Below are 21,326 nucleotides of genomic sequence, written 5' to 3' on the forward strand. Positions count from 1 at the left end.
CCAATGTTTGCTTGGCTTCTCTAGCCCTAAACCATTAAAAGAGACATATGTTTTCCCATAGTCTAAATCATTTTGGCTTCTCTAGCCCTTACACCATCAAAAGAGAGATTTTTGTCCATAGTCTAAATAACACAATATTAGTAAGTTTGGGAATCTCCCAATTTTCATTTTTTAAATACTAAAAAAATGACACTTGAATTACATACCCATAAGTTTCTCAAAACCATATAATATAACCTATCATTGAAAAGCACTTGAAAAATGAAATCTATTGAGGTATAGAGTGCTCAATATGGAGTTATAGTGTTCAAGTTATGACAAATCCAAAGATTTGACCACATGTCCCAAACTTATGAAAATTTTTTATATTCTTTAATATGATATTAAATGATGATTGTTCACACAATAAGATTCATATTTGTAGCAACCAAAGGAATTTCTTATTGCAAGCTATAAGGAGATGTGTATCGCTTGCAAAAGCCTTATGTAGTGTGTAGTAGGATTCTACACACATTGACATCAAATTGATTCTTTCTTTATTTCGCAAGGTTTTGTAAGCAATGGCTTGGATGCAAACCTATAGCATTAATCTACTAATTCACTTCATTCTTTCACTTTCTTGTGTGCTAATCACACTCGCTCTTGCCCAATCAAGGTTTCTAGTATCATCAACCAGTCGAGAGTATAGGCATATGCATAGCCATAAAGCCATGCCAACTTCCAAGTGCCTAATAGAAAACAAACTATTCTCAATTAACTGCAATAAGATTTGATGTGATTTTCTAAAGATGAGAAAAGAATCTTTTATCTTAAATGCCCTATATCCAAATATCTGGCCCGAGTATAAAATATCATAAAAATCTATGATTTGCATGTTTCATTATATGTACAAATACAAACTTTATATTGACATAATGTTGGAGTGCCCAAAATTTAGCTTACATAACATGGGATGAGTGGAAATTATATATTGAGAAAATATTAAATGACATTCATATACTGAGTCACTAAACTTAAAATTTACACAACTCAATGCTAAAGAATGCACTACATAACTCTATTTATATAACTGATACATGTGGTATGAAGCTTTTGTTTAACTAGTGCAACAAAACCCCACAACATAATATTGATAACTTTTGTTATATTCACTTGGGTATTGAATGACATGTCTATGAAGAGAGAAGAAATATGATGCCCCCTTTTATGTCACCACCAATAATGTTGACAATATTGGATAACATATCTATGAAGAGAGAAGAAATATAATGCCTCCTTTAGCCATTTGCACCAATAGCTTAAATATCATTGTGAACACCAGTAGACTAGGTGCTATTCACTTGTGACCACATTGCACTTTCATAAAAAGTTTTTCTTCCAAGCCAATCCTTAAGTGGCTATGTGCATACCATGCATGATTTACCTTGAGCAAGACTACAAACCATCTAACATATGAATCCACTCCAACCAATGAGCTTGTGAGAGTTTGCTGAAACCAAAACATAATGCATTTATGTCCCCTAGTGTAGTAAGCATTCATCGATTGTCATGAAGTTCAACTCCATCTGGTTTGCAAGTTGTATTGAGTGTAGTGACGCCTTCTATCCATAACAAGCTCTGCAGTAATGACTTTTCACGAGTAATGACCTTCTCAATATATCTCATTATTTGAAGAACATACTACTCAATCCAATATGACAGAATACAACACTAACTGCAAATGCGTTAGCATGAACTCCTGTGATTTGAGCTAGAAGCTGCAACTTCATATTTGGTTATATCAGCAGTGTTTTTTGGCACTGGCATAAGAAAGGAGCATTGCCTTTAGAGAGTCAATTCAAAAAATGTACGTTACCATTATTGTGTCTATTCAAAACCAACCCATTTATAAAAGTAACAGTTCTTTCCCCCACACTGCTGTAAAAGTGCGACTGTGCCTTTCCCTACCGGGGAAAACATGGCAAAAATGAGCGCTAAGAATTCTTAAATCAGGTTCACCTTGTTACAGAATGGTACCTCCAACAATGTGCTGAATTCTTAATGCATGCACCAGTTGAGCAATGAAAAAAGTTGTTGACATTCTGAATTCGAAAGGCATTCAGTGAACACACATTCAGGTCTTAATTATAGATCCCATGTGCCACATCAACTATCATCATCTTCATCTTTGAAAAGGTCATCCTCATAGTGCCTCATATTTTTGGGTTTAGTGTTGGCTTTTGAGGGCTTTTGCCTGCTGTATTTGTATTGGATGTCACCATCTTCATCTTCAGAAGTATCGGTGCTTTCCACATCGCTCTCATCTTCAGCTTGATCCCAGTCTTCACTATCAGATGCATCATCTTTGTTGTATTCATAACAATTCTGGACAGCAGATCTTCCATCCCCAGTGCTAATTCTGCTGTTATAAGCATGAGAACTAGTTGTCTGATGAGTAGAAGACCTTGATACTGATGGAGAAGGCAGTACCGCATATTTGTTTGATGTTCCTACAATGTTGAAAAGTGACCAATTCAATGTTGGATCTAAAACTGGCAAGACAACATATGCCAAAACAAAATGATTGTCTTTGGCATAAGAGTGACTGGAAAGAAAGGGGAGCCTATTCTGAAACCAAGTCTGTTTAAACTGCGAAACTCGGGATGCAATTGCGAAGCAAGGTGCGAAAGCTTTTAGAATCAAACCACTGGATTACCAGAGCATCACAATAGATTTGCAATAGCTACATAGCATGTCTTTTAATTCCTCATATATACCTGCTTCTCTCTGTCTATCATTGGGGAAGTGATGCGTCCTTTGAGCCCCAGCAACAAGCTGCACAAAATGTTGAAAGGGGGAATTGATTTTTAGTTAACAAATTGAACAAAGGCCATTCTTAAATAATCAACATGAAACATGTCACCTCAAAAGGTGTGTGGGAACAACACATCCACAGATAAAGGTCTTTCTTCAAGAAAAGAATTTCTATTTATGACACCCCGGAGAAAAACCCAAGGCAAAATGCAAAGTACAACTTTTTATATATAAAGAGTAACCAAGCACATCACAAATACAATGGTTGTGTGAACAACCAATCCGGTGGGCTATAATACCAAACTATCTGAGGGAAGGTATGGAAGAAAGTGCCCAAGTTCCCATGTCCGCAAGAAGGCCTCTCTTCTCTTCCTCATCGTCTTACAGCTGCCTTGCATCCTCTCCCATCTCCCATGGGGAATCTGGGTGATCTCTATCCAAAACCTTGATAAAGTCTCTGTTGCGGATACATCCTGGAGGTCAAACATGACTGCATCTTACACTGGCAATCAGTTTCCATCTATGACAGTGTCCCTAGATCCACTACACCTAAGAGTAATCTAGAGTGAGGATTCTGCTTAGATGCTGTCCAGTGATGAGAAAAGAAAAATTACCCTGAACATCCTCATAGCCACATGCTTGGCCTCTATCTATGACCCAAGCTGCCCCCCCCCCCCCCCCCAAAAAGTCACCACAATGGTCTTTATTGTGCCATGGAATATCATCCTAAGAGCTCTCCTCCATACCTCCTGGGCTCTAGGGCAGTCCCATAGGTAGTGTCTCTCAAGTCTCCTCCGGCTCCCCACACCTCATGCATGCCACTAGGTCCCTACCACATCCAACCCAAGTGCCAACGGCTAACCTTCTATGAACTACAAGCCATAGGAAGAGAGATATATTCCAAGGCCTAAAGCTTTCATGTAACCTCCTCCAAAAGTCATATAAGAACCCATTTGAGATCCCTTCTCTATACCAATGGGAGGTGGCTGCTAGCTATGCTTTGATCCTACTCACCTATATCCTCCCTAGCCTAGTAGTGTAGCCAAACAAGGCCACATCACATGGTCTATCAAGGAACAGATACATCCACACCAATTCTCCAAGATCCCACTATAATCGCTATAGAGACCTCCTATGATAAGCCCTATTTCTCTATCCATCCACAAGAAAGGCAGCTAGGTCTGGATCCACGTGCCACTTCCTCTCGAAGTGTGCTGCTGCTCTGACCCTCTATTTGGAGCATCTAATGAAAACTGTCTTGCTGAAGTCCTCTAGCTCAAGGCAGCCATCCTCCTCAACCATAAAAGTAAATGTCCTGTCTCTACTAGTCACAATGACTGCTGGGAGAATGTCACCTCTAGAGAAGAGACTGACCCAAGTCTAAGGAGTGCATCTATCCAGCTGCCAATCTGGTGTAACTCCCTGTGTCATTAGCCTCAATCATAACTTTGGCTCCCCTGAGACCCTATAGTATTTGTCTTTTGAGTCTCCTGCACTAACTCCTAGAATGCAAACCGGTCTCCCGACCAACATAGCAACTTGTAGAGAGAATCTCCCCTATGATAAGTATGTCCTCTATCCAAGAGTGTGGCCCAACTCTAATCTCAAAAATGATTAAAAAGAAGAGACTGCCTCCTCTTTTGCTATGGTCGAGGATAGCTAGTAAAGCCCTGATGATACACATCTCCATACTCTAATAGTGGCAATTGCCAATCTGACCTCAAAGCTCCTCCCTATGTCTCTAGTGATGATGTCTTGAAAAATCCAATGGATGTTGGACTGCCATGGTCCTCCATGTGTACATGTCATAGCTTGAAGCCTCCCAATAAGTTCCTTCTAGGGTTCCTCGCCCAGAAGCAAACTCCTAACAATGATATTAGCCAATAAGGCTTTGCTCTAGCTATCTAAATCTATTATCCCCAATCCTTCTCTAAATCTAGGCTGTACGATGACATCCCAAGCCATCTTCGCTTTGGTTGGTCTCTTGTCTCCGTTCGACTAAATAAAATTCTTAGTAAGACACTTCACCTTGCCAATGCACAACTTGGAGAACTCCCAATAGAAAGTGATGCACCACATGCAATTAAATGATAGGTGGAGAAACATTAGGCAATTGAAGGATATATGTATAGATCAAAAGACATTGCAGGGTGTCAAACATTTCTGTTGGCTAGGAACCCATAACAAAAACAATGTTTTTATATAAATACATGGTTAAAGGCAAAGAGATCAGGGAAAATTTACAAACAAACTTACAAGAGAAACCCACAAATCCAAGTAAAGACCAAACTTCATGCACATTTTGAGGGATAGGCCAATCTTTGATGGTTTGAATTTTCTTAGGATCTACAATTGTATCTTCAACAAAAACTGTGTACCAAGAGCACTCACACAAAAGCAATGGAAACTTGAGCACATAGAGAGATAGGGCTAAAATCTTTTTCTTCTTCTTCCTCACAAAATAACTAAGTCTACAACATGATAAAATACTAATATAAAAGTACCACATGTATCTATACGTGATCACTAAGTGTGAACCTGCTAAGGAAAGAAAAGGTGGCACAATGAATGTGCCATAACCAAGGATGGACTACGTGGGTGTAATCCAAATGTAGAATCACTAGCGTATCCTCATGTCAATTACCTAAGATGCTAGTGAATAATATCGTACCATATCACCAAAGCACATAATCGATGCCAGCTCATGTAGAGCTCGCCATCTCAACACTCCCTCTCGAGCTCAGCATGAGCTCATAAACTCCAAGTATAATCCTAAGGCATTGAAGCTTCTTAGCTCCCAAGGCCTTGGTGAAAACATTAGCACCTTTACCAAATCAATATCACCTACCAAAACCTGCTCTCGAATGAAATGATAATGGACCTCTATGTGTTTGGTCCGCACATGATACATTGGATTCCTAGCGTCAATTGCATGCTACTAAGGTTATCATAGTAAATGATAACCTTCTTATCCACCTGCATTTCCAAATCACCAAGTAGCTTGCATAACCAAGCTATCTCACAAGCTACAATTGCAGCACCTCTATACTCTATCCCTATGCTAGACAAGCCAACTGTTGATTGTTTCTTGCTGCTCCAAGGAACAGCAACATTGCCAAATGAAAACATAAAACCATTGGTAGATCTATTTGAAATACTACTAGCCCAACCTACATCTGTGTAACCATACAGGTCCAATGGTTCGCACACACCATAGAATAAGGCATAGTCCAATGTGAACTTGACATAGTGCAATGTGCACCACACTGCATCCAAATGCGGCTTCCATGGAAGCTGGATAAACTGACTCTCCAAACCAACTGTGTAGTTTAGATTTGGCCTTGTGATCGTCAAATAGATAAGGCTACTCACAATCTTCCAATATATAGTAACATCCTCAATCAAGTCACCCTCATGTGCACTTACTTAACATTAACATCCAATGGTATAGAAATAAGCTTGCAATCAACCACACCATACTGTTTCAACATATCCAACGCATACTATCTCTGTAACAACCATATACCCTTTGGAGTCCTAATTATCTCTATACCGAGAAAATAGCGCAGCTCTCCCAAATCCTTCATCTCAAATTCAATCTTGAGGAGACCCTTCACATTGTCAATCTCTGTCTCACTATCACCCACAATGTACAAATCATCCACATATATAGTAATAACCACAATACTTGCATCATTCTCTCTCTGAAAGAAGGCATTCTTAACATCCTTTTGATACATGATCCAACCTTTTGATACAGCCACTGCTATGACAGCTCTTATAGTAGCCATTTTAGCCACTTGAGTAAAAGTCTCCTCATAATCAATACCGAGGTTCTTCTCCTCAAGTATCAACATAGAAATCGAATATGCAAAATAAAGGATATCACACCTCATATTTATAGCTGACTTGAAGCTCTTATATTCAACTCCAAGCCCATCTAAGCATACATACACAACATCATTATCATTAGCCACCACACTAATAGATCCAAGGGCTTTTACTATACTCGTAATCTTCAAGGCATAATCATTAATGGACAAGTTCCCTCTTTTCACTTGGTTCAACTATAACTTGAGCTACAGCTTTCTGGCCTTTGCGTTTACTTCAAACAGCCTTCCTAGATTCTTCCGTGCAACAACGAGGATTTTAGATTCTTGCAAATAGCCCATTATGCTATCTGTGATACTAACACACAACCAATACATGACTTTACTATGTGTCTACTCCTAATCTTTCTTAGTCTTTACTTGTTCTGCAATAGCATTTCGCACAAGAACTTCTGGTGCTACTACCATGTCTCTCTCAATGTAATTCCAAACACTTTGCCTTCAAGAAATTTGTCATCCTAAACTTCTATGCAAGATAATTGTTTTTATCAAGCTTCTCGCTAACAATCTGATTGAAGTTGTTAGACATTTTGATAAAACAAACAACCTTGCCAGAAACTGCAATCTGTAAGCAAGCTAATGCCAAGTGCACCACAACTAACCATGCAACCTCTTTTACTGACTGCACAACAATAACCACAATCTATAATCTGTATGCAGACGCCTTCTATATCTGCAACCCAATAAACAGCTGAAACCTTACAGATTCGCAAAAGCTCCATGAGACTAATACGCAATTACAAATGGAGAAATTCTAAGCTTTGGGGTTAGCCATCCAAGACCTTCAAAATCAACTCTGAGAACTCCGAGAAGCAAGTCGACATCAAGAAGTCCTTTTGACATCTTGTAATTGCCATCCTTGTTACCTTTGGCTCCCCTGAAAAGTTCAATGGAACCTATTCAAAGTTTAGAGCTTCTTTTATAACAAGTACGGTTGCTCATCCACATGCAACCTAAGTGCCATCTTTATGATACTTCTAAAGTGAAGCTTATCGGCACACTCCTCTCAAGTATCCTTCTACAACCGATCAAAGGAGATAGGACTCCAAAGATGCACAAGTCTTGTCTTTAACTACTCTATCACTCAAAAGAGCAATAATACCTCATATTCGGTCTTGTAAGACCTTGAAGGTAGCATGGGACCTTCTTGAGCATATGTTTGCAACTAGAAATGAGACCAAAGTTTCTTATTTGAGAAGAGAGTTAGCAAATGCCCACATGGATGAGGGTGATAGCATGACAGATCACCTTACCTACAAGATTTGAGAGAGCAACTATTGAATATTGATGAGGGTGATACCTGATGAAGAGATGGTCAACATCACACTCAACTCTCTTCAAAAGTCTTATCTTGGTTTCCATACTTCATTGAATTTGTCCTCGAGGGAGGCACAATAGCCCCTAACATTCATGGACCTAACTAACCTCTTATTGCAAGAGGAACAAACTTCGAAGAATATGACTCTGAGATCATGTGATGTAGATATGCTTTCTAGGTATAAAGGCAAAGGCAGGCAATAAGTGAAAAATCAGCCCAAGGCTGATGTGGGAAAGCCATCTAGCAAGGCTGCCCAAGACATAGACAACATAGAGAAAAAGGGAAAATGCCACTTCTGCAAGAAGTCTAGCCACTACATAGATGAATATAGAAAGAGGTTTGAAAATGAGAAAAAGAAATACTCCACGTTGGTTGTCCAAAAGAGATGAATCACTAAATCTACGGATGGTAATGCTACAACCAACTTGGTTGAGGAGAATTATGCATTTCTCACTTACAATTATGATACTTCTATGGCTGATTCAGCATTTAATACTACTGAAATCTAGCATACATGGTATTTTGATAGTGGGGCATCCAGGCACATCATGTATTAGAACTGTTTATTCACAACTATGCAATTAGCCCTTGCAAGGAAGAGAGTTTCTTATGCAAGCACCTCTAGTTATGATGTTTGTGGCATTGGTACAGTTGTGATCATGCTATAAATGGATCAGATTTTCAGCTTAAGGATGTATTATTTGTGCATGAGATTACTCAAAACATTCTTTCAGTTTTAGCTTTTAATATGCAAGGCTTTTAGGTGACAAATGTATTGTCAAAGCTCTCAATTACGCTCCTCATTTGTCGGGAGAGTGGCTTTGGCCAGCCACTGTGGTTGCCAAGCAGCCACCGAGGTTCCTGGAGTACACCACTAGGATTGATAAGAAAGAGGACTATCAGGAGCAATAGTCAAAGCTTTAGTGATTGACGTGCGAGGAATGAAGAAGCTATTGGTCGCAGTGATTATCAGGATCTCCAAGGAGGATAGTACTTCTTGAGGCGATAGCCATTAATTAGGAAGGAGTCATCAGAATCATAGATTGTCTGTACTTGGATAGATCCATTAGGATTAATGGCAAGTACCTTCATGCTCTGACAATTAGTACACTTACTCCTGCTATGCAGAATGCAAAGCTTTGGCATGCTCAATATGGTCACATGAACTTTGGTAGTCTAATGACACGTTAGCATTATCAGATGTTGGATGCTTTGCCTCCATTTGTTACTCCACCTCCCCATGTATGTGAGGGGTATATACTTGGAAAAAGGCATAGCTTTGCTTTTAAGAAGGATGGTGAAATGTGTGCTGTGTGCAAAATGCGGCTCATACACTTTGATGTGCGGTCCTATGCTGACTATAGCTCTCAATGGTCATTTGTATTTTTGTTACTTTTATAGATGACTACTCTCATTACACATGGGTGTATAGCCTAAAGGCAAGGTCAAATATATTTATGCACTTCAAACATTTGGTTGTAAAATTGGAAGCAAAAATATGTTTGAAGGTGCAAACACAGTGCACGGATAAAGGGAAGAGTATATATCTCATGCATTTGAGACATTTTTGCTTAAGCATGGCATTACACATCAAGCCACTATGAAGATGACACCTCAATAGAATGGAGTAGTTGAAAGGGAAAATCACACACTCATGGAAATGACCAAATCTATGCTGAAAAGAAAAGGGTTGCCACACAAGATTTGGCTTGAGGGCCTTCGATATGCAAATCATATACTTAATTGTGCTCCAACTAAGGCACTCTAGACAATCACTCATGAGTATAGCATCTTTCAGTTGAGCCTAAGTGAGAGCGGCTTCAGAAATACCTTGATCTTTGCACGGATATGGAGATGAATTACTCAACGACGGAGAGGGAAGGCCGAGCTATGGTGTTCGCTGTGAAGAAGTTTTGTCATTATCTTTTAGCTACACCCTTCACATTCTTCATTGACCGTTAGGCTTTGCTTTATTTAGTAAACAAACGTTGTGCTACAGGACGCATAGCTAGATGGTTATCTCTACTTCTAGAGTTTTCGACTTCTCCGTGGTTGTACGCAAGGGTAAGTAACACTACATTGTAGATCATATGTCCTGCATACCCATAGGAGAAGCTGCTGACCAGGGCATCATCATAGGCAACCTACTCAATCCAGTGGCTCAGAATAGAGCATTGATGATGAGTTGGATATTCCTTCTATTGTTACACCTGGAGTAAGGAAGACCAGGGATGTTTTGAGAGCACCTGGGAGTGAACCTACTTTGCGCAGGTCTACCAAAGCTAGGTATCCTATGAATAGGCTGAAATATGATGGATTTACAGCCATTCACTATGCCTATATGATCAAAGCGATACAAGAACCAGAACCCACTTCTTTTGAGCAAGCCATAGGAAAAGAAAAATGGGAGAAAGCCATGGATGAAGAAATGGATGCCTTGGAAGCAAATGCTACATGGGAATTGGTACCTTTGCCTAAAGATAAGAATGCAGCTATCAAGGCCATATTGACTATGTGAGCAAAAGCCTTTCTTTGCTCCTCTATTCTCAAAGACCTCCTTGGTCCATCTACCTTTTCCTCGGTTATAGTAGGCATAGGATTGTTGTGATCATAGAGCTGCTTCACCCATCGCGGCAATGGCTTTTTCAGTGGCGTGATTTCCGATTAGTGAACTTTTTTCTCATCATTCAAAGATGATACTCAGACAGCTCTTGGGATAGGTTCATAGTGGACTACTTCACTTAATAATAAAGTAAAAGAACTATTCTTCTCCTCCACTGTATATGGCTGCTCCTTGAACACCACATCACATCTTACTATGATCTTCTTTGTCTCTTGGTCATACAATTTGTAAGCCTTTTGCTCATCACTATAACTCAAAAAGATACATTTTGTGCTTTTTGGATTTAACTTATTTCTCTTATCCTTTGGAACATAAGCATAACATTTACGTCCAAAACTTGTAAAATGTGAGACATGTGGTTTCTTACCAGAATAGGCGTCATGAGGAGTTTTGCTCTTAAGAGCCTTTGTGTAACTCCAATTGAGAACGTAGATTGCAGTATTAACAACTTCTCCCCAAAACTAGTTAGGCAATTCCTTGCCCTTAAGTATCCACCTTGCCATTTCCGCAATGATGCGATTTCAGCATTCAACAACGCCATTCTGCTAAGGTGTATGAGGCATCATCAATTGATACTTAATCCCTTTGCTCTTGCAAAAGTCTTCAAACTCCTTTGAGTTGAACTCACCACCACCATTTGTTGTAAACTTCTTCACACTTTGCCTTGTTTCATTCTCGACAAGTTTTAGCCATTATTTAAACGTACCAAAAGCTTAACCCTTATCATGAAGGAAATACACCCACATCTTTCTACTGTAGTTGTCAACAATCAACATAAAATAAGAAGATCCTCCCAAGACTTTTATAGGCATTTTACCGCACACGTCAGCATGTACTAACTCTAGAGGAGCCTTTGCTCTATTCTTGCTTTCTTGTGAAAATGTATTTCTCTATTGCTTGCCCATCATACAAGCTTCACATGGTTTCTTCATTTCCATTACTGCAAGTAGGTGAGCAACCATACCTTGCTTATGCATCCCCTTCAATACTGCAAAACCAATATGACCAAATCTTTCATAACAAAGGTTACTTGTGCCCACACCAACGATGGTTATAAAAGCACTCAGCTCATACATATTGTTCCTCCTTTCTCCTTTGCCGACAACTTTACCAGTACTATCGATAATTTCTACACTTGTCTTAGTAAACCTTACCTCATGGCCAAGATCAGTTATAGAAACAACTAATAGTAGATTTTTCTTAATCTCTGAAACATACAACACATTTGAAAGATTCTTGAGTTTACCATTTCTAGTAACAAAGAAAATAGTACATCTACCCTTAGCAGGGCATTTTGTATCGTTCCCAACCATCACAGTGATGGATTCTTGTAGAGTCTTCATAGAACTATATAGACCTTTCTTGTTGGTCATGTGACAAGAGACATCACCATCCAAAACCCATGAGTCAATATTAGATATTTATTGCGCCAAGGAATGCACTTCCTCAATGGTCACCATGAATAACTCCAACTCTGCTTCGGCCATATTGGCTGCCTCCTTCCCTTTAGTCTTCATGGCGCCATTTTTTTCATCTGTCTTCTTGGCATGACAATTTGCAATTGCATGTACTTTCTTTTTGCAGTAGAATTACTCCCCTTGAAACTTTTTCTTACCACCCTTCTTTTTGTCACCACTAGTAGAGGAACCACCTTTGCCTTTCGCATTGGCAGAGAATGCAGCATATCAACAGTTGCTACCTTCTCACACTTTAAGACTCAACTTCTCCTCCATTAATAGTACACAAAATTCCTTAAACGTCAAAGCTTAGGGTATCACCTAAGTGGTTAGAGTAATTACCAATCCATTAAACTTTAGAGGTCAAATCCGAAGACACCTCCAAGCTAGCTCCTCACTAGTCTTTTGTATCCCAGTACCAGCCATTTGGTCATGCAAATTTTTTATCCGAGTGATGAATGCTTCAAATATCTCTCCTTCGACAAACTTCCCTGTTGCTAGTTGATTCTCCAAGTTTTGAATCCTTATTTGATTCTACATTTCATACTTACTCCTCAGTACGTTCCAAGCCTTTGATGCCTTCGTTGTGTGCTGAATCAAGGTTAAAACACTGTTAGAATAACTTGTAACTAAGGCAGACAATGCATCTGTGTTTCTTTGTTTCCAAGCTTGTAAAAGATCTACATTTGGAGGAATCATAATACTCAAATTTGATGAATCGAGGGTGGGTTGTGATTTTGGATCAATCCCCAGCACCATCTGCAAAAGATCATAAGAATCAAGGATAGTTGTGATCTTAACTTCCACAAAGTATAGTTTATACCATCTAACTTACCTTCAATGAAGTTTTTTTTTTTAAGGAACAATAAGTTGTATTAGTAAAGGTAAAAAAGAGGGGTATTACATCATTGGACTAAAGCATGAGTCCTTCTTTTGACTTCTCAGAAAATCTTATTACATACAATTTCATTCATTGGCTTTGTTTTCCATTACATTGAGAGTGTTGAGAGTAGGTTTTTCAAACATTTCTAAGAGCCAGGCTTCTCTACGCTCTATATTCCTTCTTCTTTCTTCGTGGATAAGGAACTTCCTCAACTCAAGTCCCAAGCCTTCATATGAATCATATTTTTTCTTCTTGCAAGCAAATGGATGTTTGCTACTGTCTTTGGCTAGCTGCTTTCCTTTCTTCTTAGCCTGCAACAGAAATTCTTCTTTAAATCCATACATTGGGTCCACCATTACATTTTCAAAAACCTTTTTATTTCTACATAACCAAATCTGCCACAGTTCTAAGCTCCATATCCAATTCCATATTACATGATGCAGTCCGTAGATTTCCCCAAGAACTAATTCTCTCCATGTGATATTTGAGGGGTGATAGGGGGAGATCATCTATTGAAGCAAGTTGAGGGTATTCCTATTGTGCAAGAACAAAATAGATGGGTGATGGTCTCTTCCTCATGGTGACAACAAGGACATGAGCCTGATCCTATTCCTCTTTTTTTTTTTTTGCTCTTGAACAAATCCATACGGCTTTCAGTTGTATCAGCCACAGTCGGCACGATTGTTCGGTTGAATGCTCGATAGCCAAATCATGGTAAACCTGTGTATCCACTGATGTTGGTTCCAATTCACGTGCCATCTTTTGTTTAGCTTATTAACAATTCTAGTGTGTGACTCCTGTTTCTCTTGGATAGGTAGTAATGGCTTATCATTTTACCGACAGATACCTCTGCAATTGAACTCCTTATTTATCCGAACTGTCCGGCATAAATGAGCCCCCCAACAATTTCTCATTTGTTGAAGGAGAGTATGTTCTTCCCTTTAAAGATGAATCTGATTATCTGGAGAATCCAGATCCTTCCACCCTCCTAGATTGTAGTCCCACAGATCAGCCCATTTCCTAATGCCCTTTTTAAAAATCTTGTGAGCAAGAGAAAGTTTCTCCTCCTCGACTATAACATGGAATATACTGAACCAGATTGAGTTTGAAGCACTCCACGGGAGTGTAAAGTTACTGTTTGGAAAAATTCTAGCTTGATCTTTGAGGGAGAGCCATGCACACCAAATACTTCTCATCACATCTGAGCATTCTTTGATGCACACTCTCACTTGGTTGAATGCTACGGTAATACGGTCCAGCTCCTTCCACCTCGGATAATTGATTAGTAAGAACTTACTGCAACTATGCATGATAACCACAACCCAATCTTCGTGTTCATGAAGGAATGCCCTAGGGATCCACTTTGCAGCCATCTTTGTGACTATCCTGTCCAGATTGGGGAGTCCTAGACATCCCAACTCCGTACGGAGGATGCAATCATCCCGTGCCACTTTTGGTATTTTGAATTGTTCACTGTTGCCTGCCCATAAGAAATTTTTCGTCAGTGACTCCAGCTGTTTCAGCCCAGCTTTGGAAGGTTTCCAGCACGCTAAAAAGTATATTATCAGAGGTATTAGAATATGTTTTAGCACCACCATTCACCCAGCGAATGAATACTACAATCCATTCAAGTACTCCAACTTCTTTTTGACTTTGTTTAGCACCCATTCCCAACATTGTTTCAGGGATACACCAAATCCCATGGGAATTCTAAGGAGCCTAAATACCTTTCCTTCTTCCAATTCCTTGCAACCTGAATCCAAGAGCCACAGTGGAGGAGGATTAATAAGTGTCTTAATATCTGTTTTACTGGGATTCACAGTTGAACCTAAGGCAAGACAAAACTCTTGGATGCATCTCCAAAAAGCCTCTATGGATAATGGGTCATTATTAATTGTTCCATTCGTGTCATCCGCGAACAGATTAAGCACCATCTCTCTATTGTTAGGGAGAGGTATACCTCTTAGCCTTCCTTCTTTAACCTCTTCCTCAATTAACCAGCCCAATGCATCTGAGGCTATTGCAAAGAGTAGGGGGGCTAGAGGACATCCCTACCTTATGGATCTGTAAAGAGGGAATGAGGCAAAGTGCTCCCCATTTATGGCTACTTTGGCACTAGCATTTCCAAATAATGTGCTTACAAATCGTATGAAACTTCCTCCAAGTCCCATATCATGTAGGGACTGAAGTACAAAGCACCAATCCAGCCTGTCATAAGCCTTATCAAAATCTACTTTGAAGAAAAGGAAATCTTGTTTCTTTTTCTAAGCATATTCGAACCCTTCCCACAGGCTAATAATGGAATCAAGGGTAAACCTACCTTTAACGAAGCCTTTTTGTTCTTTCCTTAACCATCCATCAAGGTGGGAGCTAAGCCTTTTGGCCAAAGTTTTGGCAAAAACCTTGTAGGCTGAAGACAAACAAGTAATAGGCCTCCAATTAGATAGGTTGTCTTTTTCCTCTCTTGTGAATCAATTTGATGCCCCCCTAATTGATGTCTACAGGTAGAGCCCCATATTCACTGAAGGTTGGTGGACAAATCCTCAGTGTTTGAATTGCCCATACAGTAGCACCAACACCTAATGCGCCAACACCGCTACTTAATGTAGCAAACAACATTTCTCCTCTTTGTTGTTGAAGCCCTTGCCTCTCGAATACTCTTTACTCCTCAAAGCCCCCTAAGCTCTAATACCATGTAGAAGTTACATGGCACAACAGATAGAATCTGAGCAAGAAGTAGAGAACACATAGCAAATATGAGAAAAATAGAGACTGCTTTAATTTCAAACCAATTGATACAAAGATGGCTCTGTCCACCCATGCCCTTCCACTATGAAGCTTAGATGGTGATCTAGATAGATAATAGGTTAAGAGCTTAGGGTAACTAGAAGAACTCTGATTGGGTGAAAGATTGATTGACAATGACTTAGAGGGATCTTCCTTTTATAGCCCAGAAAGATAGTCTAGTCGGCAAGTTTGACCATATTATAAACCTTTCCTAGTTGACCACAAATATTCTAGGGAATATTCCCTTTACCGTCACGCCCAAGGCATTGCCCCCGAGCCCTACAATATGGGCCCCTGATAACTCCCACACCCCGAAACTCGATGCATTATGCCTCGAGTTGCTACTAACATAACTACTCTATCTAACCCAAAGGTTAGATAGATCGACAAAGGTCACATTTTTGCCATCCAATCACATAGACCTCATCTGACATACAAGTCAGGAACCATCCAATATCCGTGCTTACACATAGCTTCTCCTCATAATGGGGGCCTTACAACTTAGAGTGCCATGGATCATTGGTGGCACCTTACGAGGGTAGGGCATTGAGCATATTTAACATCTCTTACTTGCATATTTTTGCTCTCCCTAGCCACCTGCTTCTACCCTCCTCAACCTCTTACTGAACATCTCACACCCTCCTCAACCTCTTACTGAACATCTCACACCCTCTTCTCTCAGACTGCCATCAATGGCCTCTATCTCCCTAGAATCTATAAACCCCTACAACACTGAGAAGCATTCCAAATATTCTTAACTTGGGGAAGAGAGAAGACACGATACTCAAAATTTTCAATAAATGTTTTTCATATAAAAGTTTTCAATTGTCACTTCTTTTTTGTTTTTGTCACTTCTAGTGGATTAACTATATTTGCCTTTTGCACTAGCACAAAATTCCTCAAACATCAATACTTTAAGTCTCACTCAAGTATTGAGAGCTATTATCAACTAGGTGGATAAGTCTAAAGACACCATCAAGCTAGCTCCTTGCTATTCATTTGTATCGCAGCTGAGCATGCAGATTCTTAACCCGGATGAAGAAATCCTTCTCGAACTCCCCAATGACTACAACTTCTCCATGGACTACCCACTTCCCTACTTCTCTAGCAACATTAGCATTCAATAGTTCCTCTTGCTTCTCAAATCAGAGTAAGTTCATGCATAATTATCCATCTTTACATGGTCTTCATTGTTTCAAGACTCCAATTTCTTTCTCTTGGTCTCATACTACACAATAACATGCTTCTCTTGTGCTATACCTAAATGTATGACAAAAGGGAGCACTAGGATGCTCCTTATCCCTTGTTTCACTTCCTCGGGCTCAATGGTATCTACATAATGCCAGCCTTAAGGTAATCTGCCAACCTGAATCTAAATCATTTAGATGTAGATCCTTATCTCTAATGTTCGAAATAACATCCTTAGTCGTAACTAGCCCTCTGCTTTTGAATCATATTCAAATCTATAGGAGGCCCAATGGACCGATGGGACCAGTGACAATACTTAGATGGGATAGCTCATTATATAAACAAAAGTAGAACAGCCCAAAAAGGAGTAAAACAAGCAATGAAACATTATGGATGTGGCTCAAGTTTGCCCTCTAAGATGTCCATATTGGTAGAGGGATGAAAACATTGGTTGACTACATCTTGTAGCATCACTAAAAAGTAAAATATAAATAATTTGCACAATGCACAAAAGGACAATACCCTGGTTGTAAGCCGAGGTGAGTCTAATTTCTTAGACATACATAAGGGACATCTCCTAAAGAAGAATTCCCTTCTATAACTCCTACAATGTGTTACATTGAAAACAGCAGCAATCTTATGTATAAAAAGTACTTCGAATAAATGAAAAATCTGCAAAGATTGAAGAAGTCTAATGCAAATAAAATATTTCTAGCAAGTTCCTTTTTTTATAAAGCAATGCACCATTTGATCAGTACAAAACGTAAATAGAAATCACATACGTTGACAGTACTATTTTCTTCAGCCAAGGTGAGACACATAAGCATGACATGTCCGACCTGTACCACACTTCTAGCACAAACACTCAGAGTATGATCATGTGAAAAAGGGCACTCAATTAACCAAAACTGATTCATACAATTATAGGATTTTTCAAATATGATTGTGCACACACAGTTAGTGCTTATTCCCAAATAATAAACTTCAAGAACCAACCTTCACCTGAAGAATCAAGTGAGAATCAGCAGTTACTATACACACAAGGAGGGAATGATGAAACATGTGGAATGGATCTAGACCAAATAATCCATCATAAATCTTGATGTTTCATTGTAAATTTGAGTCATCAAGCATGCAAAAGGGTAGATGGATGCCACAAAAAATTAAGAGACAGAAAGCCATTATTTTGACTTCTTTCTTCAAACTCATAAGCATGATAGTTGTAACCACCTCTTATCATCCAAAATTTTACGGGAAAATTACCTTGTGATCAGAACTTGAGGGTGAATGTGATCTATTCCCATCCATCCTACAACCAGGAAACCGGAAAAAACAAAACATCTCATCAACTTACATGTTAGATAATAATAATAAGCAACATTCAGCTCCTCTTTCCGCAATTACCATGCTTACACACAAGACAAAAAACTTTAGTATTGATACAAGCACAAATGCCATAGTGCTTCTTGCTTTTTCGCTTCTAGAAATCAATATAACATCTATCATAATCCTTATATCTTAACACTGATATCAGTTTCATTTCCAAAAGAAATTGCAGTAAGAAATCCATTAGCCATTTGCAATAACAAATCCATTAGCCATATGCAAACCAAACAACTGCACACGTCCATGTATTTCTGATTGCTACATCAACTGACTAGAGGACAGGCTTCAAAAGAAATGTCAAAAAGTAGTGGAACAAAACTTTTTGAGAAAAACTTTTACTCAGGAATTCTTAAAACAGTTGACTTGGCAGGGAATGTTGCAATGTGATAAACATAAGCATCTACAGAGACATTACATCACACCTAATAGGTCCCAGTTTCCAACACCAAATGGTGATTGAGAGTGGTAAGATAGCTAGAGATTAACCGTTGAGGGATTGGAACATTGCCAACCTAGCTACATCCATGTGTAGTCATTACTATATTAGGCCCTTATTTTGAAGGCCTATCATGATATGACGTCTCCCACACTGTGCACCCGCAAAAGGCAGAAAATATAAATGACCAGCCAGCTGGGTGTGGCTGTTGAGCTCACATAAGCATTACATGCTGAATTAGCCACTTGAACAGCCCCAAAAAATACTTAATTAATTAAAACCCTAAATTGGTGCACGGTTCAAAAGAGTTTTAAAATGGTGTGTTATACGAAGCCCCGAAACTTTCTATAAATAGGCAGGCTGCCCTCCATTCAATCTCAATCTCGTTTTTACAGGTTTTAGAAGCCATATCTCTAGTGCCCACACCTTGTTCGCGGAGAACATCTCAGTCAAAGCTTCCCCTTGGTGTCTGCTAGCATCTGGCGCCTGATTCCAGCCTCCATCAACATCTAAATGTCGCCTACACTACTGATCCTATCACTCCCAGATTTGTGTTTATTGCTAGGCATTCATTCCCAATTGGAGGTGACCACTATTGAGTTGCGTTCACACTGTCCGAGGGCACAAGAGACTATCACCATCGCTCTTCTGTTGTCACCTTATCATCAAGTGGCTGTGTTTGGCATCTTCTCTCTCCATTTCCTATCACCTGGCTCTTGGTGTCTATGTTTGCACTCTTTTATTGTCGCCGAGTTTTTCTCTCTTCAAGTACTTGCATTTTTAGTATTTCTCTCTCCTTGTTGCCTCTTTGCATCAAATCCAACTTCCATAGCTGCATTTGCTAGTGTTCGACTCTTGGAGGCTGCCTTTGCTACGTTTCCCAATCCGTCAAGAGTACTACACACACTCCCACTCAGCACCTCTACCTCGGTCCTTGAGATACGAGAGTTCGGGACACAATTTCATTCCTATATGGTTTGTTTGCTCCATGAGCATTGTATTTTCAATATTTAGTCATTCATTCAAATTCCACTGTAATTATTGTCTTTGAGTTACCCTAACCCTAACTGTGTTCTTTTGAATTCATGCTTTGTCGTACGCTTTCATTTATGTTTCTACATTAGGGTATTTCTTCAAGTGGTATCAGAGCAAGGTTCTCTGCCATGAAACCTTGGCCTTTGATTTGAAAGCCCTTTACAAGAACCAAAAACAACAAGAGGGCAAGATGACTTCAAACATATCTTCACCAAATCATCATGATGCTCCCAAGCCTGGCACATCGAGACACACAACAAAGTCAACTTCACAGCTTACTCCTCCATTTGGCATGGTTAGAGAGTCTTTGAACTATCATGGAGTCCATAGACCATACAAGATTTCACCAGCTAAATATGATCCCATCCTCATGTATCGAGCTCAACGATAGATTGAAGGTAAATTAAAGTTTTCCCCTTTAAATTTGATGCACTGGTCTATGATTTGGCAAGAGGATAGAAGCTCCACAACAGACTAGTCATCCTGACATGGAAACCGGCATGGAGTACAAACCATTTCCTCTCTACAACCATCATCTACATCCTTATCTCTTTTATCTTTTCCACACACTTCTCCACCTTCATTCACTCCTATGTCAAGTACACATTCTACTACCTCTCAACCTTTTGATTTGCTTCCTCTTTTTCACAAGATATCAAAAATGCTTATAATGAACGAACCCTTCAAACTAAGTATTAGTTCATTAGCCCTGAAGAGGATAGGTTTTTCCACTTGCACTCAAGAAAAGATAAACAAAACATGCAAGAATCTATGGTGAATGCTATGAAGAAAACTATTAGGGTTTGTACTGAGAAAACACAAAGTGTACAACCACAATAGAAACACAGAGAGAGAGACAGACACGAAAAGCAAAACTCAAATCCTAAACGCAAAACTCAAAAGTCAAACATAGAAACTAAAACACAAACAGAAGAAGGGAGAGAATAACACGACACTAAAGTGAATGAATATTGTAAATGAATGTAAGGGTGTACAAATACTCAAGGGCAGAGCAAAGTGTCAGAGAGTGACATCCACTGGAGACGGTTCCAAGTCTATGACCACTAGTCGAAGTGTGGAGTAAGAAATCTGCAAAACGTTGATGCCAAGAGGCTGAGGAGATTGAGGCACCAGCTGCAAAAGAGAGAGATGATGCCAAACGGCTCCAAAAGGGTGCAAATGCAAGCTGAAGGATGTCGCCTAATGGAGAGGGAAGTAGCCACACGGTCGCCAGGCAGCTTGTGTTGGCCGTAAAGTCCCTTCATCTCCATGTATATAGTCATACGAGTGTGAACACACCCTTATTGTACCCTAACATATAAATAGATTCTTTCATTCTTTGTGTACCATCACAATCTAGTACACCTATCTCTTCGTTCACTCTCTCTAACTCTTAATTCTACTGCTCGCACCTCCATCTCACACTCCATTGAGCACTCTCTCCCCTTCAAACTGGTATCAAAGCTTATGGTACAAGATCATCAGGCGTGCACATGGCTGAAGTTCGTGTCAAGCAAGGAGTCGGCTAGA

At 39.5% G+C, this 21,326-nt stretch overlaps 1 protein-coding gene across 7 annotated transcripts in view; it reads right to left on the reverse strand.

Moving 5' to 3' along the window:
• Positions 1 to 1,857: 1,857 nt before the first annotated feature.
• Positions 1,858 to 21,326, reverse strand: part of LOC148033207 (uncharacterized) — a 46,998-nt gene continuing 27,529 nt past the window's right edge. For 6 of the 7 annotated variants that reach the window (XM_087681089.1, XM_087681088.1, XM_087681087.1 and 3 more), the window contains 4 exons: positions 18,203 to 18,248; positions 17,722 to 17,778; positions 2,757 to 2,814; positions 1,858 to 2,489 (listed from right to left, as the gene is read on the reverse strand). In XM_087681089.1, coding sequence (XP_087537215.1) covers positions 2,146 to 2,489; positions 2,757 to 2,814; positions 17,722 to 17,778; positions 18,203 to 18,248 — 505 coding nt within the window. In that variant the 3' untranslated portion in view covers positions 1,858 to 2,145. The remainder of the gene's footprint in view (positions 2,490 to 2,756; positions 2,815 to 17,721; positions 17,779 to 18,202; positions 18,249 to 21,326) is intronic. The other variant, XM_087681091.1, reaches the window with a different exon arrangement.

Source organism: Lygodium microphyllum, chromosome 7, assembly GCF_053477565.2.
Source record: "Lygodium microphyllum isolate KBCC chromosome 7, Lygodium_microphyllum_v1.1.10, whole genome shotgun sequence".
Classification (NCBI taxonomy): domain Eukaryota; kingdom Viridiplantae; phylum Streptophyta; class Polypodiopsida; order Schizaeales; family Lygodiaceae; genus Lygodium; species Lygodium microphyllum.